The following is a 15891-nucleotide window of genomic DNA, read 5'->3' on the forward strand; positions in this document are numbered from 1 at the left end:
CTCTGATGCTCGATGTCACCAGCGGCTCCTGACCTGCGAAGACATGACGCCAGCAGGATTCTACATGACAATGTCAAATGTTCTACATAGATTGATTAGTCCTCGAGCTGATGAGTAAAACTGGCAATACTCTCCAGATTAAAGCCACGATGACATTGATGAATGGAGACGGGAGACGTTGATGAATGGATTAGAGTTCTCGAACTTTCAATCACTGGTTTCATTATCGCAGTGCTTTGCTCTTAAGCTCTTTTGTCCTCGCGGGAGTAACGAGGGAGATTTGGTTGAACGGTAAAGCCTCTCGAGATGAAGATGTGCTCTCGGGTTCCAGGCCCGCTTCATTCTCCAGAAGTTTTTATTAGCCACTGTGGATTATATGAAAATGATTTACATAACCCCAGCTTAAATAAACTTGGTTTGGCCAACTTTGGATCACACGGACCTGCAGTTTGTCTCTTTATTCTGATGCTGATCCCTGTGAACTGGACAGGATTCAAGCAGCAACAAGCCCACAACACAGTCAGACATTAAAAACCCAGTTGGTTCAGTTGGTATAAGGCTTTAGCAGAAGATATACAACAAATAATTAAATGATTTTACTTTGATTTCCATGTTTGACTCGTCTGTGAAAGTCCATAATGAGGACGGACTTGGAAAATCCACTGAAACTGCAGATGAATCTTTGAAGATTGAAAATGAATGAAATATGTTTTCCAGCCAAAAGAGATGTGTCTCTGCTTCTCGTCAAGCTTTTTTTTAAATGTCAACAGTTTCAAAACTTTAAAAAGGAGATTTAGTTTTCTGCTGAATATAATCTTAATGTTAAAAATCCAACGTTTGCTCCTATGGTTTAATAAAACCAACGTAACCTAAGCAATTTCCTATTCAACAAAAAGATTTATGATTATTCTTCTCATGAATAAGATGAAGAAAACCTGACTGAATGCTTTTACAACAGGTGTGTGTCTGTGTGTGTGTGTGTGTGTGTGTGTATGCAGTGATTATTTCAGAGAGTAGAGTTTAACTTTACCTGACTGGACTGCTGCTGGCATCTAAGTCCTGTGCCGTCACCGCTCCGATGATGGTGCCTGCGGGTGTGTCCTCGTGCACATCCATCACATACGAAGGCTTATTGAACACCGGGGGCTCATCCACATCCAGAACGTTAATCTTCACGGTGGCTGTGTCTTTGAAGGCCCCGAAGCTCTGGAATCGTGGATCCAGATGAGCATTGGTGGCATCTACTTTAAAGGTGTACGCCTTCTTGCTTTCATAGTCCAGGGGCTGCGGAGGAACAACAGACGAGAGGGGTTAGGGTTAGAGTTACAGTTAAAGTTTGTTTCACGCCGACAGTTTACTCCTCGAATCATAATCGTGTCACAGCCGCGAACGTGTCAGCACTCCCCCTGTAATTCACTTCTCTCTCTGAAGTGCTCGTCCAGTACCAGAGAAGAGCTCTTGAGGAAACACTGTAACTGAATAAGAGCATCGGTGTTGACAGCAGCTTGCCCTGGGTTCACTTCTGTTATTCCAGCTTTTGCAGGGATGAGTAACTGCGATCAGATGTCAGCCGCGGCGTATCCGATAGAAATTCCAGGATTTGGGTGATTTCCAATGTTTACGTTCTTGCACAAATCACATTGTTCTCAGCTGAGTGAAGAGCAGAAACAAAGAGGAGGAGACGACACGTGGCAGAACAACCGGAAATGTGACATCACTGCTGATTGTTATTGTGTAAATGGAGGTTAACAGCAGAGCGGGGCCTGTTACATGAGAGACTCCCGGTAGGTCCTGACCAGGTTAATGTGGTAACCCCGACACAGTGAGGAAGTCAAGCCGGTGCTTATGTGGTTCAGCAGAACCTCACCTCCGTACAAGAGGTCTTCAGACAACAGCTCGGGAAGGGGGGAGGGGGGGGAGAGAGGGGTTGTGTACGCTCTACCCCTTCAAGCGCCTGACATATCAGCTCAGGGTCAATTAGTCAGAAAGCACGGGGAGGCCTTGGCATCCTCGGCGTGTCGGGCGCTGAGGTATAAACATCCGACAGCAGTGACACCTGTGCTCGTGCTGCTGCCCGTCTCCTGCCCTCTCATGTGTGACCGAGCCCACTTGGCGAGCTCGCGGTCGGCCACGCTCCACCGGCCCCCCGAGTCACATGAGAGACATTCCTTTCGGTGTATTTCAAATTGACTAACATGTTAGCGCTACGGCAGCAATGCTATCTTTCTGCCCCAGGACTCTGGCTCGCCTGGCACGCTGTTCCAAAAAGACTCAAAGTGCAAACAGCTGGTGATAGAGCCGCGAAATGAGCTCGAGCTAAAAAGAGACGGCGAATGTGAGATGAGAGAGAAAAAAGCCGTTTTCTGTGCTGCAAGATAAATACAAGCAATCATCTGTCCAAATTAAATGCACATGAATTAGCGGCGTAATTAGAGTCCAACTACTAGAAGTGATCAGAGACGGTGCAGTCAGGATTTCACAGGGACAGCAGATGCTTCTCAAGCCCTCTGTCTCTCATCCAGCGCCATGGTTCCTCACAGTGTCTCCGCAGCAGCAGGTGTCCGTTAAAAGAAAAAAAAGGGAAAGACGAGTGCTGTGTGAAGGCGAGCCAATCTGAAACCAATCACTGACCATCAACCGCCGTGATTGGTTTGATTACAGTGCGCCAGATGCAACTGGCCGAGCACGGCTCTGAGATCCTTCAACAGGAAACACACTCTGTCCCTTTCAATCTCTCCCAAGAAGTGACAACGCTGAGAGAAGACTGAGGCTACGGTTACAGATACTGACTCTAGTGTGGGTACCATTCAAATTGATGATCCCTACATTAGAACCTAAACTCTTCCCGCCAAGCGACACCTACAAAGTGGATGAAAAAAACGCACGGCAGTCATTATTTCTGTTTTTTTCCGGACTCCCTGCTGGTTCCTGTGAAGTGCTGGAACTCGGCATCAAAAGAAATCCAATATCGTTTGTGTCACAAAGTTTTAGAGACTCCAACGAACGCATCAATCGTGCAATGAGGACACTCTCGCTATTTGGAGTTTTCAAAACCACTTTGGAAAGTGAGGAAGGTAAATAAATGCCTGAATAGCAGGAAGGCTTGTGCTGCAGGCTACATCACGCCATGCTCAGATTAGTACCTATAGACAGACGTGCATGGCTCAGCTGGAACACACGCACAGGTGGAGAAGGAGGAGGGAAGGCGATGGCGGGGGGGGCGGACAGCAGGAGGTGTACACCAAGCTTCATTAGCTATGAGTGTCACCGGGGACGAGGCGAGGCCCTGCTCTCCATCTCAACATGCTGCATCACCACAATTAGGAACAAGGCCCAAACTCGCACCCTCTGTAACTGTCTAATTTCCATGTAGTCCTCGGCTTTCTGAAGACTTGAGGAGTGTGCGGCTGTTTTCCACACACAGCACAACACAGCTCTGACATAAGTGCCCCTCAGCAAGAAAAGCAGGAGTCCCGGAGTTCCAGCTGACAAATAATTATGTGCGAGAAAAGCAAATGCCTTTATTTGAAATAATTGGGCTTGATAAATAATGTTGAGGTGAAAGCAGGTTCAGCAACATTAAAGTTTGTAAGCTTGAAAATATTTTTAGCTTTAATGCGGCATACTAATTTAAAATAATTGATCACAGGCCCAGGAAGCGAAAGGTATCATCTCTTTTTACCTAATCAGCTATGACATGAATATTAATTAAAATAAAATAACAGATGTGGTCAAAATCAAGACGTCAACTACGCATCGAGCTGTTTCCACTGCAAACAACAATCTGGTGATTCAAGTTGTTGTTCAACTTAGTTTGACATTAAAAAGAGAAAGTGCTGCTGAAGGAAACTAATTTACAACAAGAGGGAGTTCGCAAAACAAAGAAACGTTTGATCCAAGTGAACTGTGGATTGGAAAAAGCTGCAAATGGGTCAATTTCCTTAATCACGCTGGTTATCTTAGGATAATTAATTTAATTGGTGGATATGTAAATGCCTCCACGAGGAGATAATGATGTCTTTGTCTGCGTTTGTTTGTTTGTTAGCAGTATTAAGCAGTTGCTACTCAACCGGGTGGAGCGTGACCTAAGGAAGTACTTTGGTGCTGTTCGAGGATTTTTTTAAAATTTTAATTCCACTAAAGAAAACACCACAAAAACATGAATGTTGACTTCTCAGTGTTGGTTCAACACCATCAGCAAACCCAGGACAGACTCTTCTTTCTTTAGCTCCTCCAATGTGGCCACCAGGGGGCCGGAGAAGCATCTGTGTTAAATGATCGTCCACACTTTGAGGGTCTCCAGATCTTTGTCAGGTGAATTCCCACATGAATTCATCACTACACGGCCGTTCATTATAATATTTACTTGGCTCTTTTGATTTATTTATCCAGTCTCATACAGGCTACAGTATTTCATCAGGACTGAAAGGATGTGTTAAACAGGTGATCATTAATTTACGGCAGAGAAAGGAGGTGACATCGCAGGAACAAATTGGAGCTCATTTTCCCAGCAGACGGAGGAGGGAGCGGCCGCCCTGACACCGGAGGAGCGCTGCGTGGACCACCACATGATTAAACGTCCTGCAAATCCCTCAGATTAATTCACATACTCCGATTTGGGGCTGCAAAAAAAAAAAACTAAACTGTGGCGTGCCTGGCTGCCTTTCCAATATGTCTGAGACGCAGGACGGCCCAAGTGGGTCTGGGCTACGTGTTGTTAAATAGGAATGAAATGAGGCCAGGAGGGGGTAATGAGAAACTCCCAGTTAATGAGAAGACGTGCTAATGTGTCAACACTTGACTTGAGGATCAAATCCGATCTGGGGGCCATAGGGGAAATTTCCTGGAAGGGAGAAACTGGTCATTCGTTCTCAGACTGCATGGATCATTTCTCATTTCTCTCCCCCCCGTCACTGAAGATGGCCTAGTTACACACACAGCATCACTCTCTCCTCGTATGCACACATACAGTGCCTTGCATAAGTATTCACCCCCCTTGGACTTTTTCCCATTATGTACTGTTACTAACTGGAATTCAAATAGACTTAAATAAACTTTTTCCCGTTTGATCAACAAAACATGCATAGTACTTTGGAGGTGCAAAATACATTTTATTGTGACACAAACAATAATGAGAACAAAAAAGTTGACATCTGTTGGGTGCATAAGTATTCACCCCCCTGTGTCAATACTTGGTAGAACCCCCTTTCGCTGCAATTACAGCTGCAAGTCTTTTGGGGTATGTCTCTACCAGCTTTGCACTTCTAGAGATGGAAAGGTTTGTCCATTCTTCTTGGCAAAAAAGATGAAGCTCAGTCAGATTGGATGGAGACCGTCTGTGAACCGCAATCTTCAAGTCTTGCCATAGATTCTCTATTGGATTGAGGTCTGGGCTTTGACTGGGCCATTTTAAGACATTAACATTCTTTAATCCAAACCATTCCTTTGTAGCTTTGGCTGTATGTTTAGGGTCATTGTCCTGCTGGAAGATGAACCTCCGCCCCAGTCTCAAGTCTTTTGCAGACTGCATCAGATTTTCTTCAAGGATTTCCCTGTATTTGGCTCCATCCATCTTTCCCTCTATTCTGACCAGTTTCCCTGTACCTGCTGAAGAGAAGCATCCCCACAGCATGATGCTACCACCACCATGTTTCACTGTTGGGATGGTGTGCTCAGGGTGATGGGCAGTGTTGGGTTTTCGCCACACATAGCGTTTTGCATTGAGGCCAAAAAGTTCAATTTTGGTCTCATCTGACCAGAGCACCTTCTTCCACATGTTTGCTGTGTCTCCCACATGGCTTCTGGCAAACTCCAAACGGGATTTTTTATGGATCCCTTTCAACAATGGCTTTCTTCTTGCCACTCTTCCATAGAGGCCAGATTTGTGGAGTAGACGACTAATAGTTGTCCTGTGGACAGATTCTCCCACCTCAGCTGTGGATCTCTGCAACTCCTCCAGAGTAACCATGGGCCTCCTGGTTGCTTCTCTGATTAATTTTCTCCTTGTCCGACTCTTCAGTTTGGGTGGACGGCCTCCTCTTGGTAGGTTTGCGGTTGGGCCATATTCTTTCCATTTTCTTATGATGGATTTTATGGTGCTCAGAGAGATGTTCAAAGCTCTGGATATTTTTTTATAACCTAACCCTGCTTCATATTTCTCCACAACTTTATCCCTGACCTGTTTGGTGAGCTCCTTGGTCTTCATGATGCTGTTTGTTCAGTAATGATCTCCAACAAACTCTGAGTCCGTCACAGAACAGGTGTATTTATACTGAGATTAAATTGCAGACAGGTGGACCCTATTTACTAATTATGTGACTTGCAAATGTGACTTGTGAATGCAATTGGTCGCACCAGATCTTTGTTAGGGGTTTCACAGTAAAGGGGGTGAATACATATGCACTCAACACTTTTCAGATTTTTATTTGTAAATAATTGTGAAATCCATGTAATATTTCCCCCCACTTCCAAATGATGCACTATTTTGTGTTGGTCCATTACATAAACTCACGATGGAATAAATTTTAATCTGTGGTTATACCATGACAAAATGTAGAAAAGTCCAAAGGGGGTGAATACTTATGCAAGGCACTGTATGTTCTCCTTAAACACGTCTCCGACACATGTGCACGTTCCAATCGCCCGTTTGAAGTGTCTCATTACGGCTCCGCTTGTCATGCACATTTTACAGGCTGCCGCGGACACAACAGGGAAGTGTATCAACTGTAGAATGTGTGAGGAGGACAGACCGGGTTCCTCTCATGTCAGTGCTGCTGCTCTTCAACATCACAACAGAACGCACTTGAAATTCTAGACATGGTGCAGCGCCCTTTGATATGTAAATGTGCACCTTCATTGCACTGCCAGTGATACTGAATGAAGGAACTTTTTTTTTTTTTTTCTGCCAATTGAACCTGTTATATTCCAAGGGAATTTGTTAATTTAGGACAGGGGGACGAATCAATGCATCGTGGTCTCACAGGTACAGTTTTACACTTCACACGTCCGGGGCGTGGTCTCGTGGCTGTGGAACAGGGGAGGAGCCTGTTGAGGATTTATAGTGAGATATAATAAGAGCAAATCCATGGAATACGTGTCTCACTTGAAACCTCCCAGTCCCTGCGTCACTGCCGTCTCTCTTCTCAGTCGAAAGTGTTTGTTGCATCTGTTTGTTTCTTTTCAGCGTGGTGGTTATTTTGGGGGACGGGGGGGGGGGGGAGCAGGCTGATATGCATATTTAATAAGTTCTCAGTGTGTTTGTGTTCACTTGAGTCGTACAACAGCAGAGTTCGATATTATCCTCAAACCACTGATATGGGGAACGGTCTTCTACCAACACCCACGGGCCAATCTCGACTCCCCCCCCCCCCCCCCCCCCCAATAATCGTTCTCTCAGCACAGTGAGTCATCAGCAGGCGGATTCCGTCTGTTTGTGCCGAGCGCAGGTATTACCTGAAGAGCCTGGTGATTAAAACGGGGGGGTTGCAAAAACACCGCAAATGTTGTTTAATCTGTGATGCGCAGGGCGGCCTTAAATCCATTTAACCACAGTATTATATATTTACAATACAACTTATGAATCATTAACACCCCCTCACACCATTTATCCCCTGAGAGCAAATCAAAGCTCAGCAGAAACATGCCTGGAATATATCGCACATTTCTAATTGCGGCCGCCTAAGCTCAACCTATTTCTCTCCGAGCAGAAGCTTCTGGACGTGTCTGGTCGCTTAATTCCGGGCGAGGGCGAAACCTCTTGATCCCACATGACAGCAGCCATCATCCGGGAGCTGAAGATTTGCCTGTTGGGTTGCAGCAAAGCTCTAATAGTCCTAACAATGCCCCGATAAGCTCAACTCATTATTTCTGGAATGCAAAGCTGCCAGACTGAGAGAATTTCTCTGAGATTCCGAGATAGGCAATTATAACTCGGTGGGTGTGAGTCCGGACTAGTATCAGTGTTGTGAATGAGGGACTTCTTTATAAGGTCACTGGAGTCGCTGACTGACAGTTTGAGCCTCCGCCATGCAGACGGGGGGATAAAGACCTTTGGCAGCCGAACTGACCACGGAGCACAATGAGCTTATCATGAGAAGAGAAAAGCTTACATGCCCCGGAGAGTCATTTGATGTCCCTCTTAATACCGGAGGGGGTCCTAGCACTGTGCAGACGAGACGCTCGCTTTATTGTGCTGCCATCAGTCACATCGGTTTGTGTCCTTGGCTGCCTCCGAGCATCTCCATCACGCCAGTGCTCACCACAGTGGAATGCCATCGGGGGGGCCTGGCCAGCAGCCCTGGCCACTCTGCAGCGGCGTTAGGCGACTGGGAGAGACTCACACTGCCACTCCTAATAGGACAGAGTTCACCGAGGGATGAGCCCCGAGACACCGGTTTAATCTATTACACCCTCGCCTCCTCGGGCCACCAGGGGGGAAGTCACTTCATCGGCTCCATGCACCACCCCCTCTTTTCAATCTCTCTCTCTTTTTGTACTCTTTGCACATCCCTGCTCGGGTTGCTTGGTGACGTGTTGTTCATCTGCGCCGGGCACCTGCAGCTCCTGCTGTTCCGAGGTATTGTTCCTGTCTCCCCTCTCCTCGTTTGACTCCTTTTCACACCGAGGCCTAAAATAACTAATTTCTTCTCCCACTGGAACGTTCGGCTCGATAATCAATAGATTAGTTTCAACTCCCGTCTGTGAGCAAGAACTCGAGAGTCGCTATGATGCCGCTGGATGAGCTCCGAGATAGAAGGGCTATCAGGTTTAAGATGTAATATCCTGCAATTACCCCGTGGCAATACGGAGATTACATATGAGTTCCAGAGACTTTCTCAAGGTAAGGACGTCTGGAGATCTCACAATGGCTCATGTATCAACACAACAGCCCTTTGTGTTCTTTAGTATTCAGCCAACATGCCTCAGTTTCCTGGCCTTCAGTCAAGTTCGCGGTTCGTTCATTACATTTGTCATTTGGCCATTACTTCTTTCTTTTTTTACTTCCTGGTAGTATCTCATCAGGACTGAAAAGCCCGTAACAGCCTCCATTCTCTGAAATGATTTACTGTTCAAACAGCCCAGTAATGACATTTCTGATAGAGAAATTAAACTGCAGTCACTGTCTGGTTTTAGTGAAATTAAGTCCTTAATTGATGGCAGGAAGGATGAAAAGCTTTCTCGCCTCGATACTGCAAATGGCTGTGACTTTGAGGGGAGAGGGGGGGGGGGGGGATTCTGAGGCAATCCAGACAATTAGTTGCATTTATTTTCCATGCAAACTGTTTATCAGTTTGTGTCCCTGTTGGTGACGAGCTCTTTTCTTAAATGTCACCCAGCGCCGCGGCATTAATCACCTGCTGTGCTGCTCCTGGAAAGTGGAAGAAATGTCACCTTATGCAAGACGGAGGATGAATCACTGGACAGTTATTTTAGACCCTTACCTCCAGTTAATATCAGTTTCCAGTGGTAAACCCAGTTACCTGCCTCGAAAAACATCGACCTGATCATGAGTCAGATATTCAACGACAGAATATGTTTTTGTAATATTAGATTTGCTCCTTAAATCTGATCTGAGCCCTTCAAACATCAATTCATCTGAAATACACAGTTTCAACGACATAAATACCACATCCAGTATAATGTATAAACTCATATTTTGTGTACGTGGACTAACAACACAGCAGCATGAGATCTCAGTTGGTCTTGTGTGCTTTCAGACCCGTACAACATTTGTTCACGTGTAAAGACCATTGTGTTCAAGTGCATGTGCACAGCTAGAGTCAGTTACCTCCTCCAATCAACATCGAGTATACGACTCCATAGCAACCGCTGTGATCACAGTGGTACTGTAACGCCTTAGCAACAAAGATGGAAATAACCTCATGACACCTTTTTTACAGTTTGACGCCTTCTTTTCGAACATTTTAGGTGTAAAAATCAAATTCTAATTTCCTTAATTGCATTCCACCTGCTTTACTCTGCACTTCTTTTTTTCCTATGTATCTATTTAATTTGTATAGAAATGTTCTTTTGTTGCTTTGTTTGTTGCTTTTGCATTTTGCCTTATAGATGTTGTGTAGAAGCAATTGCCTTGTTTTTTTAAATGAGCTGTATGCATAAAGTACTAGTACTCAGGCAATTAAAACTTTTCCTTCAAAGTAAATATTCAGATGTAGCTATGTCTGTGTCAGTTTGTAGAATACAAGTCACTCACACGTCTCTACATTGTTATCTGAATGCCTGTGACACTGTGGGCCAACGGTTCTGGAGGCAGAGCCAGAGGTCTGCAGCAAACGCTCTTTATTTAATGCACTGTGGGCCCCGGGTGCATCGTAAAGTGAGGGAGAGAGAGATAGTCATGTTTTAAAATGGGATTCCCTGAATGTGAGCCAGGCAGCGTTATGCCTTACATGCTGTCATCAAACAATGCTCCTCATTCAGGCTCGGGAGGAGCAAATTTCAATTACGCATATCTTTCATCTTTGACTCTCCCCAGAGGAGGTAAATAAACATGCAGAGGGGCAAACAGCATTTAATACGACAATTTCCTTCAACACAACCCAAGGTTAGCATTCCGGGCCCCCTCAAGGTGTGGGAGTTCTCTCGCTCGCCCCGCAGTGCATCCAAGGCGCCGTTTGAATCCAGCCGTGTGCGTCCACGTGCTCTTTCATGTACAGTATGTCGCTCTGTGTGTGCACTTTTGTCTGCACCATTTCCCGGGGAATTCATCGGTGGATTTACCTATTGTCTCGAATAATCTTGTGTTTTGCAGATGGGATGTGCAAACACCCTGCATGCCTCTGTGCCTCTCCTCTCTCCCCTCCTGTGTCGGCAGACTGGGAAACAGATGATCATCCTTTGAACCCATTACTCAGCCTGATCCTCTTATCATAACCAACCTTCCTGAGTCTCCAATTTGGGGTCTGCCAAATTCTGCTCTGTGCACAATGTGGCTTTCGTCTCTTTCCTCCTGTGTGTTGTATTTTTCTATCAACGCATGTGTGCGCGAGGGAGGCAAGTCAAAAGAGACAGAAACAGACGCAGAGAGAGGGAAAGAGAAAGAGAGGGGGAGAGCGGCGGAGAGAAAGACTGTCTGCACACATTTGCACACCTGTCTCTGGGGATATTCTACCAATCTGAAATAAGACAAGTCTGTGGGCGGGTCAGTATTCTGGGAACACGGTGAACAACTCATCTCCAGCTCCCGACTCCACGCACCTCCACCAGGCACGCCGCGTTCTTTCTCTCTCCTCTCTTCTCTGGTTTTCTCACAGCCGCCCGTGTCCTGCCAAACATCCCGAGCTCACATGTGTAGGATCACATGTTGTTTGGTAAGTCACACCGCAGGAGGGGGGGGGGCTTGGTCAGTTAAAGTGGCTTACAATGTCCCTCGCTAACAATGGCTTTGTGCAGCCATGTCCCACTGAGTGTGTGGGGGGGGGGGGGATATATCACACTGCCTCATTGTCGTTGTGGCAGAGCATCAAACACTGGAAGTAAAACAATTAGAGGAGAGATGCATCCTGGCCATCCATCCAGGGTATACATGACACGAACAAATAACTGTATTCATTTACATCATAATTGCTTTCTGTCTCGTTCTGTTATTCCATTAGTGCCAACTGAGAAGGTCGCTATACGGTGATATATGGCGACGACTATAAGCACCATTCATAAATTCAGGACGTGCGTTGTGTATACATGCACACATGCGTGATTTACACACAGAGGTGTTTGTAGGAGAGAACTGAGGGAGGTCTGACTCTGAGCTGGGAATCAATTACCCACTCAGCTGCATATTTTTGGGGGGGATCAAAGACTCACACACCTTTTTGTGCGCCTGTGTGCTGGGGCATGTTCTAAAAATGTACCAGTTAACAATTACCTGAGTCTGATAGATCAGAAAAACAAACGCTGATTTGCATTTTCCCTCAACACCAACACAAAAAAGAAAACACATTTGAGGCACTTGCATCAGAAGAAACCTGAAAGGCACAAAACCACACGGAAGTAGAAGCATATTCTTCTGTAGCATATTTCTTTTGCAATAATATGAAATTATGGTGTCTGTCTGAAATGACACAAGTGACAAAAACACATATATTAACCACCCTTTGACATTATTTTTAATTTGTACGGAAAAGGTCAGATTTAATGAGAAAAACATATTTTTTTAATCTTTCACAAGGGAATTTGTGTGAACAGCCTAAAAAGTTCTGAAGTTTGGTAATAATAAAACCTGTTGTTGTCTGCACTCAAATACAGTACAAGTTTCTTTTTATGATTAAAGATGATTATGATTAAACAAATCAAAAAGAGATATTTCCTTTCACAAACTTACTGCTGGTGTCAGGGTAAAGCAGAGTGAGTCGTTCATAAAGTGACAAATCAGTTGCCTTTTGTTGGAAACTATCTCAAGATATAATTTTTACCTAAACTTCAAACGGTATTTTGTGAAAATAAGCAGAACTCTCTCCAGGAGAGTGAATCCATGCGTTACAGGGTATCACTCCCCAAACAGCTTCACATCCTGACGCTTGTATTTTTCTCCTTCGTCATACCGACGTTCTGAGATTGTTGCGTTATGCAAACGTAGCATTACTCTGCACTTCTTTTCTGTCCTGCCATTGAACCTAAATAGCACTGACAACAAATGGCATTTAAACTCACCACGGGGGGGGGGGTCTACAGCATACTGCCAAAGGGAAGTGCACTGTAGAGAATGAAGGAATCAATGTGCGAGGGCTTGAGTGAGGTCGTCCGTCTGAGAACGTGGCACAAAGGCCGAGTGAAAGGTTCGATTTCCGCATGTTTCCCTTGCATGTGTGTGAGAGCCGAGCACACGAGGAGCTGTTCAGGTGCACTGGGGCAGTTTGGTTTCAAGACACTGAGGAAACGGCATTGAGATGTAAAAGCTTTTAAAACAGCCAAGATGCATCTGGCATTCAGATTAATTCCACCAGATGAAAAACAAGAAGCAGACGTGAGGATGATTTTTATAAAGACAAATTATTTAACCGATGCTCTTTTATTCTGTAGAAAGCAGGTGTGAGTTTTTGAGAGAATAAAACCTCCTGAAATCCTTGACGAGAACACACAGAGACTCTTTGGTTCTCTGCCCATGCAGCACTCATAAATGCACATTACCCACCCACTGTCATCGAGCTGAGAGCGTTGTGTGTCTAAAGAGACATAATATCCCACTCCTGCGTTGCACAGTCGAGCTCGTGGGTAGAACAATGATAATATTTCTATTTAGTGTGTCTGTGGCCATGATGGAGCTTCAAAGTCTTTAGCTGTGTGTCACAACAGAGCCGGCAATGTACACAACTGAAGGAATTCCTTTTAATGGGGATATTTTTCATTAAATAAACCAATAAATCATGAATACTCCATAAAAGACGACTGTCTGGCTTATTCATGGAGCAGTTCTGAAGCTTCAAAGTCCTCTTATCAAAAGTGGTGCAGTTATTATTGGCATTATTCAGATAAAACCTCCACTATTTGAGATGAAATGAAATATCTTCGGCCATTAATTCATTCCTAAGGTCCTGAGGACATTAAGGTCATGATATTATTTAATGAACTGGATTTTTTGGAACAGAGCTTTATAATTTTTTAATATATAGGCTAAAGTTAATAATTGATTTCATAAAAAATGGTATTAAAGCCGAGCTATTTAGTAGATTAGTGCTCGCTGCAGTGACTGGACCGCTCCATTCCGCCGTCTAATTTTAGTCCGTGGCTGTAACGTCCTTTTTCTTCACCTCTAACCGTCGCGGGTCCCCCCCCCCCCCCCTTTGAAAATGAGATGAAAGATCTCAAGGGGATTAACCGAGCAGTAATACATTTCTCCCTGATATCAACGATGCTTTCGTGCCACTTGCCACTTTGTGAAGTGATATCGTGCCTCTACAGATGCTGTGTGTGGTTGAAAAGTTGGTATTAAATGAGACACTTTTCTTTTGCTCCGTGCTTCAAAGAAAGTACAACCGCAGTCCAGGACCTCTTGCTGTGGGTCACTCCGGACTGGATGTATTAATCCACGCCGCGAAAAGGGGAACATGTGGCATGGTAAATGAGCCCTGAGACGCTGAGTGAGCGCTTCATGTGGCACAGTCGCTCACAGAGAGTGATGCCTTTGCTCTGAACTGTGCTTTAAGGTACGTTCGGCCAAGGAGACAAATAGTTGGAGCGCAACATCACACGACTGAGGGATCATACGCTCAGTCCTCCGATCGAAGTCTCCCGCTGAGACACTTTCTGCACTGTTATTCTAATTTAGTTTAGCTATATGTATAATTCTTACTATCTATATGTAAATTGTACAATGTGCCTGTTACTAAAATACTCAGCAAAGGAACCTTTCCACGGGGGCCCAGTGCAGTAGTAACACTGTGCAGTTTCAAGGTGTAAATATAACACATGGGATGACAAACCTGTTGGATGAAGGGGGGGCAGGGGTGCAGCAACACCCCCCCCCCCCCCCCCCCCCCAGGTGCAGAACACCAGCCTCCTCCAAGCTGCTGAGGTAGGCTGTGTATGCATGTAAAGTTTTATATATATATATATATATATATATGTGTGTGTGTGTGCCTTTTGTTGCAAGACTTTTCCTTCTGTCACCAGCAGTAATTATTCTTAATTTTTCCTTTGTTCTCAGGGAATATTCTATGATACGCCTTATTGTATTTTTAATTAAATTTTTCATATTGTCAGATTAGATAACATGATGGTAGGAAGTCTCGACCTCAATATGTAAAGCACCTTGAGATAATGTATATTATGATTTGCGGGATATTAATACAATTTAATTGAAATGAGAATCAAGATCTGATGGGATTTAGGTTTTTCTTCTATAACCTAAAACCATCTTTTTAACCATTCCATACCATGTGTCACACTTACAGCACATTTTTCACATTAAGAGCCTTCCATCCTCCCCATATGTGGGTGGGCTTTTAAAGTGAAAGTCAACAGGAAGCATCAGTCTTCATTGACAGCAGCTTAACATTAAATGGGAGGAAAAAAGAGGAAGCAATGGAGATTTTGTGAAAAATAGAAATGTTGAACAGATGAATTATTGTGAGCTCTAAATGAAATTGATCTTCTTATAGATTTTTTCCCGGCTCTAATTAACAACTTGCTGACTTCTCTTTATTTCCGACTCCGTACCTTTTTGAGAATGATGATCCCCTCCTGGTTGTGGCTGTTGGTGGTGATGTCGAACATGGCGCCTCCATCACCCGGCACGATGGTGTACTCCACCTCGGCGTTCCTCCCGACGTCCAGGTCGTGGGCCTTGATTCTCCCCACGGCCGACCCCAGCGCGGACGACTCGGGAACTCTCAGGTGGAAGAAACCTGTGAACGTTACACAAACAGAACATCAGAACCGGACGACTGGTTTTTCATTATCGTCTCTCCACATCGCGGGGAAGCACAGAGCTCCTCACATCCTCTGTCTTTTATGTAGTCTCTCTCCCACCAGAGGAAGTGTTATCTATCCACCCACGGGCCAGCAGCGGATATACGCTCGCTGTCTGAAGTCAGGCCTGTTGCTATAGGCACGACATTATTCCAATTTTTATGTGTCTGGACATCAAGGCTGCTCAGCTCCTCATAATTGGCTGGTTCAACCTGTAACATCAACAAGCACACGGGGCCCATGGGGCTCCGATATCCCCGATAAGAGAAATCACTGCTGAGGGCCGAGGGGAGAGAAATCTGCAAACCAACACATACTGGACGGCTTGATTATCACTTACACCTGACAATGGACAGGGTTTAATCTTCTTCCCTCTCGGCGATGGCCAGCTGTTCAAACAATGACGTCCGCCTCTGCCAGAGACATTACAACATCTGGCAGCTCTATGGATTCATAGAGCGGCTG

General features: G+C 45.0%; 1 protein-coding gene across 1 annotated transcript in view; it reads right to left on the reverse strand.

Annotated features, from left to right (window-relative positions):
* Positions 1-15891, reverse strand: part of LOC128425681 (cadherin-12-like) — a 60633-nt gene that overhangs the window by 15871 nt on the left and 28871 nt on the right. The window contains 2 exon segments of the mRNA XM_053412410.1: positions 1031-1284; positions 15175-15362. Of these exon segments, the coding sequence (XP_053268385.1) occupies positions 1031-1284; positions 15175-15362 (442 nt within the window).

This window comes from Pleuronectes platessa, chromosome 20 (genome assembly GCF_947347685.1).
Source record: "Pleuronectes platessa chromosome 20, fPlePla1.1, whole genome shotgun sequence".
In the NCBI taxonomy this organism is placed as follows: Eukaryota; Metazoa; Chordata; class Actinopteri; order Pleuronectiformes; family Pleuronectidae; genus Pleuronectes; species Pleuronectes platessa.